The sequence below is a fragment of the Schistocerca cancellata genome, chromosome 5, assembly GCF_023864275.1.
Source record: "Schistocerca cancellata isolate TAMUIC-IGC-003103 chromosome 5, iqSchCanc2.1, whole genome shotgun sequence".
Taxonomy (NCBI): domain Eukaryota; kingdom Metazoa; phylum Arthropoda; class Insecta; order Orthoptera; family Acrididae; genus Schistocerca; species Schistocerca cancellata.
Genome location: NC_064630.1, coordinates 407,708,342 through 407,725,969, shown reverse-complemented (window position 1 = coordinate 407,725,969; position 17,628 = coordinate 407,708,342). Strand labels below are relative to the sequence as shown.

The window sequence follows — 17,628 nt, the reverse complement described above, 5'->3', positions numbered from 1 at the left end:
TGTAAGTGAAATATCAGCCGACTCAACGCTAATAACAGAGTGCCTCACTGCGTGAGAGGCAGCCGCCTAAAAACATGACAGTGTATGTCGCTATTGGCCGCTGGGACCACGTGCTCCACAGTGGCGCCCTCATGTTAGACTCAGGGCCAGGAGCGTGCGCAGCCATGGCTAACGGCGTGACTGCTGCAGAGACCTTTAGTGGTCATCGAGCTCCATGCCGTTTGGCGCAGATTCGAAACCCATGGCGCTCGGCACCAGATTGACAGCTTGGCTGCTTATGTAGATGGCTTGTATCCAGGACAGAAGCTCAGTGGGAACTCTCCTGGTCGTACAGTGGTGGGCTGGTTATATGCACACCTGGCGGAAGTTTCCAGGAGACACTTGCCTGGTACAGAAACATTTTCTTTGACCACGGTGTTATCTGGGGTGATGCTGACACAACTATATTGTGTGGAGTTTTCTGCAAGTCTGCCAGTAAATATAATTATGTTTACTGACAGTGGATGTGGAGTCTCTAGTCTTTGGTGAGACATTGACGGTAGGCTGAATATGCTATGGTACTCTTGAATTTCCAAGAGGTACCTCTATTGCCATAGGGGAGGGATCGCAAAGTCATCTCCAGGAAGCAAGGTGAGAGTGTGTCCCAAAGATGAGGTATGTGGAGTGGCACCGGAGTCTGGGACCGCCAGAGTGCCGCAGAATGACAAGGCCAGAGAGATGTCGGCAGATATCTGCATTGTGAAGGCTGGCGCCAGATGTGGCTGGGCTCGCAATGGAGGTGGTCAGGCGAGTGGTGTTGGTGGCCGGGCCTGCAGCAGAGGTGTTGGGGGAGGCGACCATTGGGAAACTGTGGTGAAGGCACAGTGGGGGTGCAGAGCAACACCCTCTTTAGGGAGGCCAGATGTATCTACCCCCTGAATGGAAGGTGTAGTGTTGGGTGCAGCCAGAGGAGACATGTCTGGCAGCTGGTGGAGAGGTGGACTACATAGGTGCATTTCCAGATGTAGAGCAGTGGATTGCGGTTGGCACCACACAGCACAGGCACATGAGATGTTAGATGTCACATGCAGAAATGCCAGGTGGTGATAGTCCTTGGTGTCCAGCTGAGCGGGTTGTGATGCCCTCCCAAGGTAGGCCAGCTATGCCAGCCCCTTGAAGTGGGAGATGTGGCATTCGGAGGGCAGACAGCTGGGAGGCAGAAGAGGACAGATGTACCAAAAATTTGAACTGGAGTTGGTCCGGAGCAATGCCACCCTTGGGGAGAGTCCAGCCACAGCTGTGTCATATGGACGGGAGTGTCAGTTGTGGTGGGAAGAGGGTGACTGTCAGATGGCAGAGGGACCACAATGCTGATGGTAGTGTGAACTTGAGGACAGTGGTGCCGCCTAGGTGTTGTGTGTCAGCAACTGGGCAGCACGGCGTGATCCAAGGCAGATGTTGGTGGGGAGACACAAGGCGTTCAGCTTGGAGCCAGCTGCCTGTGAGAGCTCTGCGAGGACTGCTGTGGGATTGGCCACTATGTGCCTAAACAGAATGGAAAGAGATATTGCTGTGATTTTCACCCAATCACAGTTTGAATGGCAGTGATTGAGGAGAAAGTGTAGAAAAACTGAGAAGTGTAAAGGAACACAGGAGATAGATAGGGGGATTAGTAACTGATTGGGTGCCAGTGATCTGGGGAAGAAAAAAGTGTGCAGGGGTGAGCATGGATATGCGCATCACTATGCATTGATGTCGTCGGTGGTTTTGGAGCATTTTGGTGGGTATTGGGATGTGTTGGTGAATATTGGGGTGCAGTTGTGAGTGTTGAGGGACAGTGGCACATAGTCGAGTGTGTTGGAGTGCAGTGGTGCACAATGGTGCACCTTGAAGCTTGGGTGATGCATGTTGGAGCCCAGAGGAAAACAGTGGTGTGTACCAGCATGTGTCTGAGAGTGCTAAGGGAAGCAAGGATAAAATGTGGTGCACTTTGTGTGTGATGACGTATGCTGATGTGCACTGGAGTGAGTAGAAGTAAAAAAAGAACAAAGATAAGCCCACAATGGAGTGTGGGAAAAGTGCAAAGACAGCCACAGAAGGCAGGAGGAAAAAGGGAGGCCATAGGACAGGTTGATAGTATGACGATGTTGATGGGTAGGGTAGGACCAGTGGTTGATGAAGCTGGTGCCAACCGGCATGGCGGTTGAGTAGCGGTTGCACAGTGGCAACATGGTGGCTCTTGGTGCATGTGGAACTGGAACCGTGAGGCTGTGGTTGGTGGCAGGTAGTGACTGCTCAGGACAACTTAAAGAGCATGCTACAAGTAGAGTCCTTTGAGGCTGTCAGCTTGGCTGCCCATGCAAACAGCTGGTATCCAGGATGGGTATTTGGCAGGATCTCTGCTGGCTTTGTGTTGGACAGCCAGTTATAAGCATGCCTGGAAGAAGAGTACACAATCAGTTTCCAAGAGGCATGTGCTTGGTGCAGGAAAATAGCTCAGTGATTGTGCCATCACCTGAAGTGATGCTTACACTGCTGTATTGTGTGTAAATCTGCCGGGAAATATGCTTATGTTTACAGACGATGGATGTGGAGTCTCTAGTGTTAATTAGTGGCAATTATGTTGTGGTGAGAGTTACCAGTATGTGACTGTGTTGTGGTACATCCAAATTTCTGAAGAATACTGCTGTGGTGTACAACATATATAGCTGAAGAAGAGGAAGAAGAAGAAGAAGAAGAAGAAGAATATCTATTCACTGCTTCAAAACAGCAAGGCTCTGGATTTTTATTTATCACTATTTTGCTCCAGTACTTTGTATACTGTATCTGCAGAGTTGAACACTGTAGGGCAGCAAATGTCAGGTATTATGGATTCTGTATTCCCGCTATTCCCTTCTGTTGTCAATTTATGTTTCTATATTCAAACAATAGAAGATCCGGAATGGAATAACATTATTAATTAGGACAGATTGCTACTCACCACACTGAGGAGGCATTTAGCAGTTGGTCACACAAGAGAGGGCACTGCTGGATCCACATATATACTATTGCTCTGCAACTTTTGTCACTTTCTGCAGATACATTTTTCTACATATTCTTTAAGTTTTGATTCATTCAGGCAGTTCTTTAAATTTTTTAAGAAACACGGATGTGTTATGCCATAGGACATCAATCACTAAAAGTTTACAAAATATGTAAATTTATACATTTATAGAATGCGAAATTAACTAGACCTAACAATTCAACTACTATATGATGTTCTATTTCAAACTTCCGTAACTAAGCACACATAAGAACTTACAATTTTCTGTCCTGTTTGTTATTGTATGTATTGTATTGTATGTTAAATGGGGACCTAGAAACGATGGAGAGGCTCCGTCCCCTCCGCAGCCGCAGTGGTCCACAACCCCATGACAACTACCACAGTCCACTTCACCCCTCCACCGCCCCACGCAGAACCCAGCGTTATTGTGCAGTTCGGCCCCTGGTGGACCACCCAGGGAATGTCTCACACCAGACGAGTGTAACCCCTATATTTGCGTGATAAAGTAATGGTGGTGTACGCGTACGTGGAGAACTTGTTTGCGTAGCAATCGCCGACATAGTGTAGCTGAGGCAGAATAAGGGGAACCAGCCCGCATTCGCCAAGGTAGATGAAAAACTGCCTAAAAACCATCTACAGACTGGCCAGTCCACTGGACCTTGACACAAATCTGCTGGGCGGATTTGTGCCGGAGACCAGGCGCTCCTTCCCGCCCGGAAAGCCATGTGTTAGACCGCACGGCCAACTAGGTGGGCCTGTTTGTTATTACTTACTGGCACACTTTGTTCTTCAGAGAAGGTAACTTTTAACAGTAAAAAACAGGATTCTTCTCTCCTCCTCTCCCTCCCTCCCTCCCTACCTCCCTCCCTACCTCCCTCCCTCCTTCCCTCCCTCCCTCCCTCCTTCCCTCCCTCCTTCCCTCCCTCCCTCCCTCCCCTGCCCAACTGCAACTGGCCCATCTGTGTAAAACAATTCAGTAATTTTCATAACAGCACTTTCTCTCTTGATTTGTTCAATGTGATAATAATGCTAACATCAATTAAAAAAGGTCTAATTCTGCCTCCAGTCTGAAATAAAATTGTCAAGCATGAACCCAGAGCAAGAACAACGCATGATTGACTCTTGTAGAATTCTCATTTTAATTTCTCCCCATGAGGACGTTATTGCACACCACTGTGAATTACATGCACAGCATTGTGTAACTCTCTGCATCCTATTTCTTAAATGTGAACTAATCCAGGCATATTCAGATTTGTGTTTTCCATGAAACTGTAAGTTTTGTAGCATCGTGCTTATGGATATTTCATGGTAGAACAAACCAACAAAACTTGTAGCTGGACTATTTTTGCACAGACTATAAGAAGGGGGAATAAATGGTTTTTGGAGATGTACTAACAGTCTGTGTTCCTTGACAGATCACTTACTTGTTGATCTACTGTTGGCCAGGGAAGTTTACTGGACTAAACAATCTTGGGCATTTTCGTATTAATTAAACTGTAGATGTCAAAATTATGCCACCCTCTCCAACCATTGGTCCTTTATGTAGGCAACACATGAGTGGTGTCAGCTGTCCTGGGAAAATTTATTTAATAGTATAAAAAGGATAATTAATTATTAAACAATGGAAAATCCAGGATGGAATGAAACAATGTTATGAGAAGGAAAGTTGCTACTCACCATATAGTGGAGATGCTGTGTTGCAGATAGGCACAACAAAAAGTCTCTCACAATTAAAGTTTTCGGCCATTGGCCTTTGCCAACAAGACACACACACACACACACACACACACACACACACACACACACACACACACACACACACACGACTGTGTGTGTAGGTGGAATGACGGCAGTTTAGTGCCAGAATGGGAACAGGGAAGGGGATGGATGGGAGAGGACAGTGACTAATGAAGGTTGAGGCCAGGAGTGTGGTCCACTTGTTTCTTGGCCATAGTTTGTTGGTGGCCATTCATGTGGACAGACAGCTTGTTTGTTGTCGTGCCTACATAGCACAGGGGTTGCAGCCTAGCCTGTAGACCACATGACTGGTTTCACAGGTAGCCCTGCCTTTGCTGGGATAGGTGATGTTAGTGAACAGACTGGAATAGGTGGTAGTGGGAGGATGTATGGGACGGTCTTGCATCTAGGTCTATTACAGGGGTATGAACCATGAGCCAAGGAGCAAGGGTTGTGTAAGGATGGATGAGTATATTGTGTTGATTTGGTGGACAGTGGAATACTATTGTGGGAGAGGTGGGAAGGTTAGTGGGCAGGACATTTCTCATTTCAGGGCACAATGAGAGGTAATTGAAACCCTGGCAGAGAAAGTAATTCAGTTGCTCCAGTAATGGGTGGTACTTAGTTATGAGGGAAATGCTTCTCTGTGGCTGGACAGTGGGACTTTGGGAAGTGGTGGGAGACTGGAAAGATAAGGCACAGGAGATTTGTTTTTGTACGAGGTTGGGAGGATAATTATGGTCAGTGAAGGCTTCAGTGAGGCCCTCGGTATATTTCGAGAGAGACTGCTCATCACTGCAGATGCGATGTCCATGGGTGGCTAGGCTGTACTGAAGCGACTTCTTGGTATGGAACAGGTGGCAGCTGTCGAAGTGGAGGTATTGATGGTGAGTAGTAGGTTTGATATGGACGGAGGTACTGGTGTAGCCATCTTTGAGGTGGACGTCAACGTCTAGGAAGGCTGCTTGTTGGGTTGAGTGTGTTGACCATTTAAAGAGCAGTGCAGCCAGCTGATATTCTATTAATAAATTGTAAAGTTCATTCTTCTGTTGTTTGGAGAGTTCAGTGGATTCACTAGCTTTGACGTTTAATTCATTATGATTGGGTATTAGGTCTTTATAGTCATCATCATTAACACTTTCAAACTCTGTCATGTCTCTTGTCTGACTGTACCATTGTCTTTTAGTCCTTTGTCATACTGTATTTGATGCACACTAAACTTTGCCTTCTCTTTACTTCTTAACAAATTCACTGTCACCTGTTGCTGACTTACTACTAGAGTACAGGTTCCACACTCAATATCAATTTTAGCTTTCATCTGTCTCAAGTATTCCATGCCCAGGAGACATGGCATTGATAGGTTTTTAACAATGAGAACAATGCATGTTACTGAAATAGACTCTATCTCAATTTGAAGCCGAGTTTGAAGATTTATACATTGTGTTAGTGGACCAATTGCTCCTGAAACGGTGCAACCTTGAATTGGAAGTGATAAAACTTTGCATACAGAAGATATAGCTTAAATAAAGATAAGACATCCTGTATCTACGATGGCTGTTACCGGTATGTTGGCAATTGATATTCTTATGGAAGCTTGAACTTGTTCATCCCAAGCGTCATCATTGTCTTTCGTCTCAGTGTCTGCTACTAGATCATCCCGTAAGATTCTCTCTTTGTCATACCTGATTGCATTAATTTTGTGTGTACTAATGGACACGGTGCCCCCATTCAAACCTGCAGCATCCTCTAGGAGGCTGAAAGGTGCTGCATTTAATTTTCCACTCGGCGTTTACTTTCCTAATGGTTCATGTTTCTCAAAGTTTCTTCCGTCTCAAGCTGGTGTTGGTTTTGTGGCACGAACTCGGGTGGAAATGGGTCTTGCTCTTCTGGAGTATTCGCTTGCGCATAATAAATTTGTGTATTATGCTGGCGTTTAGGCTTCAGACTTCTTGAAGGTCCCTTCGCTTGTTGCATGAAGTGTACATTCAGTGACTGAAAATTGTTTTGCTATGGCTTGTGTGGAGTATAACTGTTATTGAAAGATGTATGTTGGCCTTCACTTTGATTATGCCATTTATTTCCTTTCCACAAGCAATTTGAATTGTAAGACTGACTGTTTTGATAATTGCCGTTGGTCGGTTGCATGTTTCCATATTGTTGGGACTGTGTGTTATAATGTGTGTTATAATGTGTGTTTCTGTACTGCTGTGGTGATGAATTATATATTGGATTGTGTCTTCTCCTGTTATTGTACTTAGTTTTGTATTTTTGGAGTACATGCTGTGTTTATTTTTGAAACCATTGTGGGGTTGGTACTGGCTGTTGCTGTGGCATGCTTTCAATCAGCTACCATTGTTGCTGCATATTCTATATTGTGCTGGCTGCCTGCACTGATGTGGGTGTTACCATCATTAACTCTAGTGTCCTCGTAAATCAGATCTAAGGAGTCTAACACTGATAGGAAGGTCTCATTATCTTCCTCAGAGATGTTTACTAACTTTTCTCTGACTGGAATCAGTAGTCTTGTTTTTAGGATCGTAATAATGTCTTTGGCGGTGGTCGGCGAATCCCAAAACTTAATTTTCGCTAAATATTTCTCAAAATATTTCCTCAGGTTACCTTGCTGGCTGTTAAACACTTCGGCATTGTAAACCTCTTTCTCAGGTGCTGCTGCACACCAGAACTCCAGAATTTAGCTAGAAACATCTGTTCGAACTCATTTTAACTTTTACAAGAGTTGACCATTTCGGTTCCCCATAAAGCAGCGTCTCCTACGATAAATCCAGTAACGAATTGAATTTGCTGGGGGTCACTCCAGCTATTCAGAAAAATTCCTGAAAAATTTCAGAGGAATACTGTAGGATGAATTTCTCTTTTCTGTGGGTGAAAAGTCAGAAAAACATGATGCTTGATCATGCTTTGCTCCTTCATCAAACTGACAAAAGTTGGTGGGCTGGTACTCTGATTGAATTGTGTTTCTATAGAACTGTGGGTTTGAGCATTATCAAGTGGAGAACGGTAATGTGTCTGCTATTGTTCATCATGTGGGGGTAAATCATTCTACATCTCCTGACACGTGATGTGGAGATGGCAGGTCGAGGTGGGGAAAGATGCTGTAGTGGTACATGTGGAGTGTACCTGCCTGAATGGTCTTGTGTAAATCAAGAAATTCAATCCGCAAACAGAAAACTAAAAAAAATAAAAAAAAAAATAAAAAAAAATGAAAGGCTTCCATAAGGTTTTGTTAACACTCCTAGTAACAAGGAGCTGTATATAGCACATGAACAGCACCTAAATGCAACTGGTAAAGATCTAATTGCCACAAGGATTTATGAATCAGTGGAAACAAACAGGGAAGTGTACAAAACAGCAATAGAACTAATATGGAAGGATAATGCAGTCTCAAATAAGGAATCAGTGAGAATTGTTTCTGACACAACTCCAGCACATATAACAGCAGAATCCTTAAAAGTGAATTGTATATGTGTGGAGGGGACAATTACTCAAGAAATAAATATACCCAAGAGATCAGTGCAAAACTTAGAAGAAGCAGCAAATGATGTGGCAGGAAAGAAGACACCACATAAGAAGAGAGAACTACTTGCAAAAAGAAGAATAGCAACTCAAGCTCAAGGAATGATAATACCAACAGGTGGAATATGGAAGTCAACCCGAAGAAAGAAACCACAACCAAGGGACCAGGATTTTTGGTTGGATCAGCAGTGGTTTCACAGAAGAAAGCAGTTAACAAAGTGAGTCATCAAGTGGATGAACAGGTATGTGACTATCATAACACAGATGATCACAGTGCATCAATATTAAAGACAGTAACTGAACCTACAACTTCAAGTATAGACTCAAATTGCACTCAGAGGAATACAGACAGAGACAAACTACTTACTTTTCTACAAGTTACCACCCGTTTTATTAGAAATAAGATATTAGAATTGGAACATTTATGTAACACTGAGCATGTAGATGTTATATGTGTACCTGAGCACTGGTTAACCCAAGAACAAGTAAATATGTTTGTTCTCCAAGGGTAGTTGTGGAAGTCATGATATGTAGAAAACAGAGAAAGAATGGTGGTGCTGGAATTTTTGTCAAAGAAAGAATAAAGTTTTCCAGAATTGATGTATCTATGTACTCCTCACAACTAGATGGGGAGTTTAGTAGTGTAAAACTAATGAATGAAAATATAGTGGTAGTTAGCCTATGTGGGTCGTTAGATGGTGATGTAAATTTGTTTATTGAAAAATGTGAATTAATAGTTAAAAAGATATTGAAGAGTAAAATAAGAATTGCTATATGTGGTGATTTTGACATAGAAATAGTAAACTCACAGAGGCCAGTTGCTAGGACATTTTTGAATATGCTAAGATCATTAGACCTCTATTGTACAAATAACCGTGCCACACATAAGACTGCCTGCGTAGACAATCTGGAAAAAGGGAAGCTAAAATTACCTTTGATAACTTCTTTAAAAAGAACACAGATTTGTCATATTCTTATTCACCAGTAAAAAAAAAAAAAAAATTAGATAAACCAATTGAAATGAAAAAGAAAAGTCTGAACTGGTTTACAGAAGAGCTAGCAGAAATAAGGAAACATGCATATGCTGTACCAGATGCATAAGCAAGCCGCTAATCAAGGCGCAGTACAGAGCGTGAACATTCATAGGTCATATCTGAAACGCAAAAAATACTATAAAGGTTAACTACTTGTGGCAAAAACGCAAGCAGTGGAGAACTATATAGAAAGGGCTCCCAATAAATGCAAGGCGGCATGGCAGATAATAAAACAAGAGAATACACCAAAATGTACAGAAACAACTCTGCTTGCACCCAAGGAATTAAATCAATACTTTTTAAACTCAGTTAAAGAAATAAGTAACAGTATCAAAGCAACAAATTCATCTGCAATGAATCTTGTTGGAACACCACTGCCTGTTAACCTGGTATTTCAATGGAGGGCTGTCACACCTGCTGATGTTTTGCTGTATCCAAATTATCAGGTTCGAAAAGTATGAACTGTTATTGGTTATCAAATAACATAATTAAAAGGACAATACACTCAATTGGCAAAACATTAGCTTTTATTTTTTAATAATGCGTAGAATTTGGAGTTTTTCTTGATGCAATTAAGGTATCAAAAGTTGTCCCAGTTTTTAAAAAAGGGGCAAACATCTTCCCCAAAGCTACAGACCAGTCTCCATTGTTCCAATATTCTCAAAGATATTTGAGGCACTGATACACACACAAATAAGCAGCTTCTTTTAAAGAACACAATATCCTATGTAGTAATCAGTTTGGTTTTCACTAAAGGGAAAACACAACAGGGGCCATCTTGGAAATCATTGAAAATCATTGACCAAACCTTAACAGCACTGTCATCTTCTTTTTTCCAGTCTCAGAATATTCACAATTATAAACTTATACATCTGTGTGTCTGTACTCTATATTAAAAATAATATTTCAGAATTTATTACCATAAACACAACACCAGGGCTAAGGGTAAATTAGCAGATTAGCAAGAACAGGAAACTCCCACAAAGTTAACCCACTTAAAATGTTCAATAAACTGCCAATTCATGTTCAGTCTATGGATATAATATTTTTTTAAAAAATTAATTGGTTCAGCTGGCTGTCAGATCATCCATTCAAAAGTTGTCTGTAGTTAAACACATTATTGTGTGCTGTGCTTAATCGTGTGTAATTACATAGTGTATACAATAAACATTGCAATAGTGTATTATATTAGATTATAGTATAGCTTACTGCATTAACTTTTAGAAGCTATCCTAGTGTAATTTGGTACACTGCCATGCTTGAAATGTATTCTGTAATGTACTGACACGTGTTTTTTTTAGTATCCTGTATGATGAAGCCAATATCATTGCAAAATGATCCATGGTTAATAAAATTCTTGATTCTTGATTCGTAGTTGGCAGATGGTATGGGTGTTATCAGTTTTTATCCTGTAATATTAATTGTTGTATAACAGTTTCTGGAGGCAGTTGTGTTTCTTGAAGCGCTAAAATATTAGTGCTATTATCAGTTATCAATCTTCTTAGATACTCACATTCACCTTTGCAAAGTGTTTATACATTGATTTGCAAGACATTTGATTTAGGGGCACAATTACGTGTTAACTGAAATTTAAAAGTGCCATCTTTGTGATTTTTATTTTGTTTTTGCTGCTGCTGCTGGTGGTGGTGGTGGTGGTGGTGGTGGTGGTGGTAAAGACCATGTGAGATCACTGATCGAGCATGGTCGTCGTGTAGACTTTTTGTTGTCCTATTCCTTAAGAACGATGCCTAGGTTGTGGCATCTTTGATGCTGTCTACGTATCACACCCCAGTACACTTACTTTAAGACATACAAGCATCAAGAAACATGAGTTTCAAGCAGCTGGTGCTTGTAGGTAGCTCTATGCAAATGGCAAACCAGTAGTGCAGCTACAGTCATCCTCAGAGTGCAATTCTGAGCCACCACAATGAGCATACTTCAGTGACTGCGTCCTTGGTCAGAAAAGACTGACCTATTTGTGGACCACATGCCTGTCCCAGTTGTAATATGGTGAGCTTTCGTTGGTGGCATCAGCACAGCTGCATATTGCAGATGCAATTGTCTACAGTTGCAGCTGCTGCTTGGTACAGTTTGGTGGTGTGCAATCATGGACACTGAGGGTGCTCTACTGCATTATCCCACAGAGTCCAGAGCCATAGACAAATTTAAGAACACTCAATTCTATTACACTTGCTCTTCACTATTTTTGTTAGGGAACATAATACCTCTGAGTGAGCTTAGTAGCTTTCAGAACTAATTTGTCATTAGAGGTAGGATAATATAAATATTTTTATTTGTTTCATATTCCATGTTAGTGTATTGTTTATAATGCTTATTCTGATGTCTATAATGTTTTACATTTTACTTTGTAGTGGATGTTTTAATTAATTTGTTTTCTTTTATTAGAAGTTTTTAAATGTCATCAGAAAGACAGTTATGACAATGTCATCAAGTGCCCTAAAATCTCATAGCAACATTTCAGAAAATACTGACACATACTGAAGTGGGTGTGCAAGTGAATGAAGTTTTAGAATGAATTATTCGCTTGTTCCATGGATCATTATTGCAATGTAATGCTATGATGTGGGAAGTGTGAGTTAGTTTGCAGTTATCACACACTTTCTCAATGAAAAAATTGCTGACATGATTATCTTTCAGATCTTCCCCATCATTGGGGAACCAATTAAAGATTTTTGTGCCTGAATACTTAATTCCTCTCTGCCACCCTAAAGCTGAGTGATGTATTCTATAAACTTCTTCTAGGCTCAAATTTATGGATGTTATTGGTGTGTTTTTAATTTCAATTAACTATTGCTGACAAATTTCATAAGGGAGTAAATGAACTGTGAGATTGTTGTCAATATGCTTAATTGTTTCAAGAACTATCTGCAAGGTGTTCTACAATGGGCACCACAAGTAATTTAAAAATTATCAAACATATAAACTTTAGAAGGTGTATAACATGTGGCTTCCACTTCAGGTTCTTATCAGTATAAACACCTGAGAATTTAGAATATTCTGTTTTATTTATTGATTTACTGTCTTGCATTATTTCTAATAGTGTAGCCAGGTCTTGTGCAGTACAGAATGCATATACTTTGTTATCTAAATTAACTGACAGTTTATTTGTAGAGAACTAATTCTTAATTTAAAAAAAGAAAAAAATGAAGAAATAAAAAGAATATGTATATAAGTGTTGAAGTTTTCCATTAGACATGACCAGTAAACCCCCAATTGTTAAAGAATCAGACTTGATGTATAAAACAGCTTTACAAATGAGTTAACATTTTTGATGTTAAGCATGTAAGCAAGACAGAGTTTAGAAAAGGTTTGAAATTATGTTCAAAGTTAACTGGAAGTGACAAAGTGCTTTCATTACTGAACACTGTATGAGTACATTCAAACTGTGTGTTGTATGATGATATAATTTTGCAGGTACATTCAGTGCTATATGTGGATGCTATCTGCAAAATGTGTTGCAAATATAGTTATTAATAAAGAAAGAAAAAAATTAAAATATTTGTGATGCAGCGGTTTTACTGTTGGATCATTTGAAAATATAGAAACCAATAATCTCTTTTCCTTTCATCATTTTGTGTAAAAGTTTCATAAAGGTTTGAAATTATGTGAAAAGTTTATTGCAACTCACTAAGTACTCTCATTCTCAAATACTGCATGAATTTAGTAAGGGTATTTGCACATGGAGAGTTACATTACCTCAAGACATATACACAGTTTATCATTGTAATACTTATCTTACAGTGGTGAATCTTCCGCATAAAATTGTACCTCTTAATGAGTAAATTATGTCATCGTTTTAAATTTTAAAATTTGGTCTATATATATATATATATGGTTATAATAGGAGGAAACATTCCACGAAGGAAAAATATACCTAAAAACAAAGATGATGTGACTTACCAAATGAAAGTGCTGGCAGGTCGACAGACACACAAACGAACACAAACATACACACAAAATTCAAGCTTTCGCAACAAACTGTTGCCTCATCAGGAAAGAGGGAAGGAGAGGGAAAGATGAAAGGATGTGGGTTTTAAGGGAGAGGGTAAGGAGTCATTCCAGTCCCCGGGAGCGGAAAGACTTACCTTAGGGGGAAAAAAGGACAGGTATACACTCACACACACACACACATATCCATCCACACATATACAAACACAAACAGACATATATATATAAAAAGAAAGATGATGAGACTTACCAAACAAAAGCGCTGGTAGGTCGATAGACACACAAACAAACACACAAAATTCAAGCTTTCGCAACGCAACAAACGGTTGCTTCGTCAGGAAAGAGGGAAGGAGAGGGAAAGACGAAAGGATGTGGGTTTTAAGGGAGAGGGTAAGGAGTCATTCCAATCCCGGGAGCGGAAAGACTTACCTTAGGGGGAAAAAAGGACAGGTATACACTCGCGCACACACACACACATATCCATCCGCATATACACAGACACAAGGCAAAGAGTTTGGGCAGAGATGTCAGTTGAGGCGGAAGTAAAGAGGCAAAGATGTTGTTGAAAGACAGGTGAGGTATGAGCGGCGGCAAATTGAAATTAGAAATTAGTGGAGATTGAGGCCTGGCAGATAGCGAGAAGAGAAGAGAGGATAAGCTGAAGGGCAAGTTCCCATCTCCGGAGTTCTGACAGGTTGGTGTTAGTGGGAAGTATCCAGATAACCCGGCCAGTATAACACTGTGCCAAGATATGCTGGCCGTGCAACAAGGCATGTTTAGCTACAGGGTGATCCTCATTACCAACAAACACTGTCTGCCTGTGTCCATTCATGCGAATGGACAGTTTGTTGCTGTTCATTCCCACATAGAAGGCTTCACAGCGTAGGCAGGTCAGTTGGTAAATCATATGGGTGCTTTCACACGTGGCTCTGCCTTTGATCGTGTACACCTTCCGGGTTACAGGACTGGAGTAGGTGGTGGTGGGAGGGTGCATGGGACAGGTTTTACACCGGGGGCGGTTACAAGGGTAGGAGCCAGAGGGTATACATCCTTCCCTACCCTCTTTCGTCTTTCCCTCCCCTTCCCTCTTTCCTGACGAGGCAACCGTTGGTTGCGAAAGCTAGAATTTTGTGTGTATGTTTGTGTTTGTTTGTGTGTGTATCGACGTGCCAGCGCTTTCGTTTGGTAAGTCAAATCATCTATATAATATATATATAATATATGTATATATATTTAAAAAGAACGATGATGAGACTTACCAAACAAAAGCGCTGGCAGGTTGATAGACACACAAACAAACACAAACATACACACAAAATTCTAGCTTTCGCAACCAATGGTTGCCTCGTCAGGAAAGAGGGAAGGAGAAGGAAAGACAAAAGGATATGTTTTAAGGGAGAGGGTAAGGAGTCATTCCAATCCCGGGAGCGGAAAGACTTACCTTAGGGGGAAAAAAGGACAGGTATACACTCGCGCGCACACACACACACACACACACACACACACACACATATCCATCCGCATATATATATATGAATATAATAGAGGGAAACATTCCATGTGGGAAAAATATATTTAAAAAGAAAGATGTGAGACTTACCAAACAAAAGCGCTGGCAGGTCGATAGACACACAAACATACACACAAAATTCTAGCTTTTGCAACCAACGGTTGCCTCGTCAGGAAAGAGGGAAGGAGAAGGAAAGACAAAAGGATATGGGTTTTAAGGGAGAGGGTAAGGAGTCATTCCAGTCCCGGGAGCGGAAAGACTTACCTTAGGGGGAAAAAAGGACAGGTATACACTCGCACACACACACATATCCATCCGCATATACACCAGTTTTTCACTATCAGTAATGATACAATTTCATTTAAATGTTGTAACGCAACTCTGTCTGTGTCGTAAGTAACTTCCATTACAGTTATTAAATATTACTGACTTTCCCATCATTCATCAGGGTGTATGTTTTGTAATTAAATAAACAAATTAATAATATTTTTAGAGGCTTATTGCATTGTTAAGCACATACATGAACAAATGTAAATTAGAAGGATTTTTGCCATTTTAGGGAAACCTGCTATAGCACATCGTGATCTCAAAACTAAAAATATCCTAGTAAAATCCAATGGAACTTGTGCTATAGGAGACTTAGGTCTCGCTGTTAGACATGATGTGGCCACAGATACTGTGGATATACCCCTTAACAACCGTGTTGGCACGAAACGCTACATGGCACCTGAGGTGAGTCATTCTGCTATATGTTCCTTTATTTATTAATATTTTTCACTTCACTTCAACCTCTATAGAGCAAGCTGATGGAAAATAAGTGAAAGTGATTGTTCACATTGTGTGTGTGTGTGTGTGTGTGTGTGTGTGTGTGTGTGTGTGTGAATACACCCTAATCTTATAGAGACGTCCTTATAATCCTTATGTTGTAATGGTGGATTATATTCACAACTTTCACGTGGAAAATTTTGAAATGACAAGTTCACATCATGAATCAGAAAACATCTGTATATGCATATCTGTGGCTTTAAACTTCATCCATTGTAAATAAAATTAGGCTTCAGATCCTCTCCAATTATGTATAGCTGTTAGGAAAACTGTTTACTTCTAATTTATTTTTTTGCAGTCTTAGGCAGTTTTTGCTGATTTTTGTTGTATGGGCATTAGGCCTTTTTGTGCCAATTATTTCTTCTGTTAATGCTGGAGATATCCTCAGAGATTGTAAAAACTTTTTTAGTTGCCTTTCAAAATAAGTCAAACTCAACAATCTAAACCACTTGTAAGTAACTGCACAACAGCTGGAGAGTGATGTCATCTGACCAGTTACACTGTTGCATGTTAAGGAGCTTGTACTGCAGAAAAGTTGGTGCTGTTCACTTTTTTTAGCACTAAGGTCCACAATTTATCTGAGATGTAATGACATTACTACCAGACCATTGCACTGTTACATAGAAATAGTTCAGCTTGCTGAGCTTTTTGATTTCGAAAAGCACTAATGAAGTTTTTAGAGTCTTTGAGGATCTCTCCAGCATTACAAGGTGCAACATTACCACAGAAACATGCCTTAGACCACAGCCTATTGTCCATACAAGTAAAATTATCAGTACTCTAAAGACTTGCCAGGGAAGCTTACATTTTATAATTAGAAATAACTGGTTTAATCGTCACTCTTAAAAAAGTGTTGTGAATTTGACAGTGATAAATATTTTAATGAGCTGTTGTTTATCCACTGGCCATAAAGAGATCTTATACATTACAAAAAAGAAATAGATGGATAATATAAATGTTGCCCCACTGAATTGTTGATGACACTGAAGAATGGTCTACTTAAATCTTGCTAAAGTTACGTTGTTGTAGATGTGGAACAGATGTGAACTGTCCCCTCCGTAATTCTTGTACAGAGTACTACAAAATCTAACTATTGCTGATAATGTGGGATTCATATGGAGGATTTAAACTATTTCCTGTGAATAGAGTCAGAATAGGGGGGGTGGGAGGGGGCATAAAATATAATATATAATGGAAAGTGATTAATAATTGCTGCTTGAATAATAAAAAAATTGGAAAGAATAATTGTCAGAAATAGGAAAGTACACATATTCTTAGTGAACTTTAACTGGCACTAATATCGACAGACCTTCAATACTCAATACATCTAAGATCAACAATCATCATTTAAATTTACATACTTCTCGTTATCGCCATTGTGCATAGAGTTGGTTATGACGATGCTGTTACTGGATGCCCCCACCTCTGCTAACGCAAATTCCACTTGTCTGCTTCAATCTTCATGGTACAGGATTCTCCGCGCGGGCGAAATGATGAACAGATGGGGTTATTTATACAGATATGAACTTCATCTCCATAATAACTTTTATAACACTTGTGTAATGTATGGTTAGAATATACATCTTTGAACAATACTAAAATGGCAGAACTCGTCATACGTCCTCATGCTACCACTTATAGAGACAAACAGGTGAAGATACAAAAATTAATCAATTGAAGTGTGTTTCTCTACTTGTTTTGTTTGTGTCCCAACGTTATTTCTGGTTCAAAATAACGTTTTTGTATGTTCATGGAAAAGATGAAAGTTGAATTGTTCTGCTTTTCTTTTCCTTTTATTTCATCTGATGAACAAATTGAGTAACCTGTTAATGATAAATAGTTTGTATTAAATTGAGTATTATTTTACCTACACATCTTGAGGGCTGAACTACAGTTAACTGAACTAGTGGCAATGTAGCTTTTGGCCATATATTTGTGATGTTATCATAAAACTTCATTCACAGCTGTTTTGTGTGCAACGATATAGTTATATATGA

General features: G+C 40.3%; 1 protein-coding gene across 6 annotated transcripts in view; it reads left to right on the top strand.

Annotated features, from left to right (window-relative positions):
- The window catches only part of LOC126187317 (TGF-beta receptor type-1), a 168,199-nt gene that overhangs the window by 123,162 nt on the left and 27,409 nt on the right, over window positions 1–17,628 (top strand). For all 6 annotated transcript variants that reach the window (XM_049928322.1, XM_049928321.1, XM_049928324.1 and 3 more), the window contains exon 7: window positions 15,366–15,538. In XM_049928322.1, coding sequence (XP_049784279.1) covers window positions 15,366–15,538 — 173 coding nt within the window. The remainder of the gene's footprint in view (window positions 1–15,365; window positions 15,539–17,628) is intronic.